The sequence below is a fragment of the Drosophila miranda genome, chromosome 4 (assembly GCF_003369915.1).
Source record: "Drosophila miranda strain MSH22 chromosome 4, D.miranda_PacBio2.1, whole genome shotgun sequence".
NCBI classification, from domain to species: domain Eukaryota; kingdom Metazoa; phylum Arthropoda; class Insecta; order Diptera; family Drosophilidae; genus Drosophila; species Drosophila miranda.
The window spans coordinates 16726313-16732770 of NC_046677.1; the positions used below are offsets into that span (position 1 = coordinate 16726313).

At 41.2% G+C, this 6458-nt stretch overlaps 1 protein-coding gene across 1 annotated transcript; it reads right to left on the minus strand.

Annotated features, from left to right (window-relative positions):
• Positions 1-5033: 5033 nt before the first annotated feature.
• On the minus strand, positions 5034-6123 carry LOC117189130. Its single transcript, XM_033394162.1, has 2 exons — positions 5555-6123; positions 5034-5496 (listed from the first exon to the last, which is right to left on the minus strand). Coding segments are annotated over exons 1-2 (351 nt in total). The 5' UTR covers positions 5904-6123; the 3' UTR covers positions 5034-5494.
• Between the last annotated feature and the right edge of the window lie 335 nt (positions 6124-6458).

The following is a 6458-nucleotide window of genomic DNA, read 5'->3' on the forward strand; positions in this document are numbered from 1 at the left end:
AGACGTCCTCCAGCAAACAGAACCTCCAGCAGAGCATCATCAATTTTAATCAAATCTACTTTGTCTTTCGTTCCAGACCCAGCATCACATGTGCTTGTGTGCATTTCAGCTTCAAGGAGGAAAAGCGAAGTAGTTTTATTTGGTCGATATGCTGTTTTTATGGGTAAGCTGTAAAAAAGTACTTAAATTTAAATCTTCATATATTGCTCTTTAAGTAAACATTTTTCAAATCGAACTATGGGGAATCTATTTTAAACTGCAATAATAACCTAACAGATTTGTTATTTGATGTCCATTAAAAAAGAGTACAACGAATACATGGAGTAAAATGAAACAAAGGCAATTGACAGCTCCAAAACAATTGCAAAACTAATCAATGAGAGCCATCAATGAACGCCAATATGAACTTTGAAGAGTGCCATGAAAGTAGAAGAAAGTAAAAACAAAAAATAAGGAAAACAATTAAACTAATTGCCGGCCATTTATACGCAACAAAGACACAGACACACTATGCAAAAAGGGAAACCAAACACAAGATAAAACGGAAAAGTTTATACAGAAAAACGAAAACGATGTATAGGAAAAAATTGGAGCTGCTGGAAAGTTTTGCACAGCATCAAAAAGTAAACCGCTGAAATAAAGGCACTCGGAGGAAAAGCTCGAATAGAGCGGGCATCCATTAACTTGGCCACTAATGAAACCACATTGAGAGAGTAACCGGCAACAGCACCAGCAGCATTGCCACCACTGGCAACATCAACTAATTGACACTGTCTTGTCGGGTATAAAATGCGAATTAGTTCACTGCACAGCAAAATTCTGATTGCATTACTCATACGGCCGCGTGACAGATGCGCTCCCCTGCAGGTTGCACACATTTGTCACAAAGTTGAAGACTTTAAAACTGCTTCGATTAAGATAAATTTTAGTAGAAGTCTCAGTGCCATTTTATCTTCTAAAAATTAAGATTATTTTTGCTTAAATTTAGGATTTTGGGAGCAGAAGTGAATTTAAGTTAAGTGCAATGAAAATTAATTATTTGTAATATAGCATATTTAATTTTCTGTCGTTTCACCTCAGGTTTTTGTAGTCATTTTTTAGCAAACGTAAACACAAGTCAAAGTCCACAAAGACAATTTGTAGTTTGCAATTTTCCAAGAGGACACACTACAATTTGCCGAATATGAGTAAGATAAAATTTAGTAGGACTAAATATACAGGTATTCCCAGTCATTTGTTTAATTTCTGCCTTTCGCTATTTCGTTTTATTTTCCATCGTGAAACATTAAGTCCAGAGAGAAATGCATTGATTTCGCCATAATTGATTGGCGCAGCAAGCAATGCGATTAATTGTTTTTCATTTCTGACTCATTGTTAACTCAATTGTCACTCGTTAATGAGTTCGCTTTTTGTTCATATTTATTTATGGCACACTCGGACATTAATAATTGCTTCAAATTTTATGACGTGCCATGCCAGAGCTGTTAGAGCGCTATCTGCCGAGGGAAACTTCCAATAAAACATGATTTTAATAAAGTCTGAGATCTCCACCTTTATTAATATCTCTGGGCCACATCAGAGCTATGATTGAGTTGTTAAATTGGGTAGTAAATTAGTTAGAGCTAAACGAGAGTCTTGTTTGGGTGAACACTGTCACTTAGCTCGGGATTCGTTTATGAAACTTCTAAGAGCTGGATAAACATAAGAGGGTCCTGCACTTTCATTTCATCTCTAAAGCAATCCAGACATAAGTTCCGACTAGCAGCACTCGAGAAGGTCACAAGAACAAGTCCTCTTCATCCCATCCCAAAAAACCATTACAGACCATAACACTGCGAAAGCTGTTTGCCGTCCGCATTGCGGTGCCCAGAGCTGGTTGTGCAATTGCATTAGGGAATTTTATAAAAATATATATATAAAGCATATAATATTTATTACATTTTTATTTACCTTTAAAGCCGTCGTTGCCTGCTGTGCAAGATTTATTCTCTTTTTAACAATTTATGCGGCCAAAATAATTTAGTACAGGAGAAGTTATTTCAACGAAAGCTTTTCAGATAAGATGTTATTATTGTGGCAGCTTCAAAGCCAAGTGTCTTCTCTGCTTATTGCTTCAGAGCCTAGAAATTGATTCACTTAGACTCTAGCCATTTCCGTTGGCGTATGTGCTACGTCCCTGCTGTTTTTTTATAGCGCCCGACTGACTGCTTACTGCCACACATTTATTAGCATAGTTTCAGGCCAATTTCCCATCTCATGTGGAGTCCAGTAGAGAGAAATTGCCGTATAGGGGTTTTGTTATTCTGCGTGACGAAAGAGTATTTTTGTTTTATTTCTCAAACGTGAATGGAAATACAAAACTGAATAATATGTATCCATGCTGACATCAAACTATCATTGCCTAATCAGGGATATAGAGACCCCGCCAGAGGCTTCTCTGAAGAGTGTTTTCCCCTATAAATATATATATATATATATATATATCTCTGCGGGAATTTCTCCGACGCATTTCTCTCTCCCAGGTTGATTGTACAGATTTTTTGGCATTGTTTTTGCACCTCCTGGCAGTATGCACAAATTGCAACTCGCTCATGTGAAATTTCTCTTCACGTAGGGCACCATCTCCTGCAAAACATGTAAGTAAGGCGTTTTACTCCAGAAAGCAGCTGAGTACGAAAACTTTTCCGACGAACTTTCCTGGACAGCAGTGTGTTCGAAGTCTGAGACCTGAGACTCCTTCAAGTACTGCTTCCCGCTGTTTGTCTGACGCTAAATTGTTTGGCGTGGAGAAATATCAGCTCAAATATTTTTGCTTTCCAATAAATATAGAACCAAAAGGTTATTACCGACCTGTGCTTAACAACTAATCGAATATTTGAATTTGAGTTAGTAGATGGTAGACAGAAAGGTGGACCTTCTTCAGCATCCTTAAACCAGCCGATGTTACAGTGTTAAGTCCCGATTATACTAGTAGCCAATAATTCAATCGTCAATCAATCAAACATTCAGACCGATTCAGATGTCTATGTGGGTGCTAAGCTTCGACTTTCTGACAAATTAGACAACAAAATGTTGGAGACAAGTAAACATCTACTTCCAAACGCGGTCTGTTTATGTAGGGCCATTCTTTCTGCTCTATATTTATTTCTTTCTTTTTTTTATAACAAATATTTCACGCAAAACTAAAAAAACCTACCCTACCTGCTCTCCTACTCAACCGGCGTGACATTTCGTGGGTTGAATAATTATTTAAATTATAATTCTTCATTTTTCTCCCCCCCTGTCAGCTGCATCACTTAGAAAAAATCACAATGTCCATCTGGCCGGAAAATATGTACGTTACCTGCCCTTAAATGCAGACAAAGTTTTCAGATAAAAAGTCTCGTCATGGATTGAAATGCACGAATGCATTCCGAGTGAAACTCAAATAGAATACCATCTGAATGGATACGTCCTGGAGAGGCACTGGAATGGCGAATGTAGGCCAAAGTAAACGCATGAACGGTTGACTCATTCAATGAGGGCATGAAACATTCAGCGCATAGGCCGTGGCCTATTAATGGGGCTACAATCTTCCATAAAGGGGTTAAGAAGTTCTTAGTTCCAATAGATTTTGCTACCAGACTGACAATCAAATCCACGAAATGTTGTCAAAAGTGTTTGACATCTCTTTGCACTCCTCTTAAAGGTTTCGTACGCAGAGTGGGCTAATAAGAGTGGCGTTTACTCTGGTGGCCCTTTTCCCACATATGTATCTGACACTTTCATCAGCTAGTACTCTGTTTTGAAAGGTAAGAAAATACCCAGCGCGGGACCACAGTGATTCTGTTTCATGGATTGTGCCACTGATGTGGCACTCAAAATGCCCGTGGAAATGTTTCGGGTCCTGGGATATATCTCTTTGAACGTTCTATCTAGACACGAAAAATTCTATCTCCGACTGCAGAGCAGCGTACCAGAGTACCCATCAACCAGCAAAAGTTAAAAACTTTGCAGCAACAGTTCCATGCCATTCATTAGCATGCAAATTTTAAAACTTTTCAGCTGGTGGTCGGCGGTCTCACCTAGGGTGCCATATTTAGTTCAGGTCCTGGTCCTGGTTCTATTTTGCGGCAGTACCGCAGCTGGTGAAAGCTTTACTAACTGCCAGAGCTCGCATGACGAAGTTTTTCGCACACATTATACACAGATAGAAATCGAGGAGAGCTGGCAAAATCTCCAGGAGGTTGTATGATAGCAACTGCCTTGGTTGGACGGGTTGGTAGCGGAACCATATGCTCTGGGAATACAATATATTTATCGCCACGACCTCAAAAATATGTTAAAGTGCAAAGTCGTCCATGGCACATGGCTCTGTAAATAGTTCCGATAGTTCAATTAACTTGGGGTAGTTCGAATGAATTGATCTCTTTTGGTAGGGGATATTTGAGAAATTCACAATTAAAATTTTACAAATAGGGTTGGCTTCCTCCTTACTTTGAAACCATTTTATTAGCTCTGCTTTCCACAAAGAAATTCAGTTAGTCCTTCTCCCTGAAGAGTCCACAGGCGAAGAAAACAGAGCCAAAAGAAATATTCCTTTGGCCAAAAGCGTCGAACAAACCATACCAAACAAAACCGAAACCCAGAAAGCGGTTGGGTTTTTGCTTTTTTGGCAGAGATTTCTCTGGTCTGTGATATTTGGTGTTTCTTTTGCATTTCAGGTTTGTTCGCAGTCTGGTGTGCCATTTCCAGTTGGAAAATTTCAAAGCAAATAACAGTTTGGTTATTTGCTGTTGAAATGAAATAGCTGCAGGGCTATTATTGTTTGACTTGCAATTAGAGGAAAGTGCATTGAACCCTTCAATTTTGGGTCTTCATCAACTGAATATTTCCAGGAGCTAATCTGTCGGATCAAATCCTTATAGCCAATTCTTTATAATTTTTCGCTTTTTGCACTGCCACGGGCAATTTGAGGTAAACAAATCAAATGAATTATCGCCTTAGCAGATATATCCGATGAACAGGTAACATATTCATGTAACAGAAAAACAATCAATTGACCTTGTTGACCTCTTTTAATTTAAAATGATCACAGTTAAATTATGGATCCGTACTGATTCTGAAGAAGTACTGTCGCCGCGCATCCAGCTACGATCCCAGCCAGGAAAAAGCACCAGATGATCTATGGCTTTATTCCTCTTTCGTTTATCTTGGCTCCAAAACCGAGAGAAAGGAATGAGGCATAAAGCCGCAGATCATGTGGTGGTTTTCCGTGACTGCGATAGTGACTGGACTCGCCTCAAAAGTTCTTATGCAGAATCCCTACGTGGCGGAAGGGCGCAAGGATCCACTAAAATGGCTGCGAAACATATTTTGAAATACAAAAAAAATGATCAAGAATGAAGAATAAAGGCGTTCTGAACGCCCGACGACTGGTTGTCCGGAGCGGATCAAGGATGGATCCTCCGCAAGCAGTTACGACAGCGCCGCGGCGCTTGGTGGAGACCCAAGGCTCTGAAAAAATAATCATGAGCTTAGACTTGTACGGGGACCCTGTTTAGCGCTGACTTACAAGTGAAGCATTTGAGTGTTGGTGTTATTCTACTCCATCTTGGTGAGGCAGGCTGATGTTGCGCAAAGGTGAGGCACAGATATTGCTGACGATTTTCCTCGTTCTCGTTCTTCAAGGTCTTTCTGTCCAGATTCTGCAACTGAAGCTCAACTCGCTTCCTCTCCTTGAACAGAGCCTTCTGCTCCGGACTGTCCGGCAATATTTCCGCCTTCAGCTGGGTGTCCATCTCGGTGAATGTTGGTGTTATTCTGCTCCATCTTGGTGAGGCAGGCAGATATTGCGGAAAGGCGAGGCACAGATATTGCTGACGCCCGCACGACTGGCGATCGGCATCATCAGGATTGGGCATCTGCTTTGGCTGCTGGCCAGCGGTGGTGGCGTCGCCGAACGACGGCGGCTTAGCGGTGCTAAAGGCCCCACAGCAGGCGCTTCATCCTTGTCATCAAAGTCGACCGCAAACGACTTTTGCTCTTCCTCCTTCACGGGCGGCATCTGTCTGGCCGTCTGGGCCGGCTCCAGCTGGTATATGTGGTATATGGGTAACGCTAGCTTTTGGGGTAAATTTCTGCAGCCGACGGAGCCTGATCGGAAAACGATTTTCAATTAAAAATAAACTCAAATATCAATTAATTGTTCCAGCACTTGCCGTAGAATGTTGCGGCGCTTATTGTATAGTATTTTCCGTTTAGTGGCTTGAATTTTGTGGACGGTTCCGTAGCGAGGGACTTGCAATTTTGAAAGCAGCTCCCCGCTGGCCGACGGCCTTGTCGATGCCTTTGCGGCCACGGACTCGAGACTCAATTTGATCGCCCTGGGGGGGGCCCCATTGGGGTCCCTCTTTGGGGAGTCCACACAACAAATTTCTCGGGCGTGTCTATATGCGAAATGATACGAACTCTAAATT

Bases quoted from the DNA above. Each gene is read 5' to 3' on its own strand.
- LOC117189130 (XM_033394162.1), bottom strand. From the start codon at position 5,903: ATGCCCAATCCTGATGATGCCGATCGCCAGTCGTGCGGGCGTCAGCAA.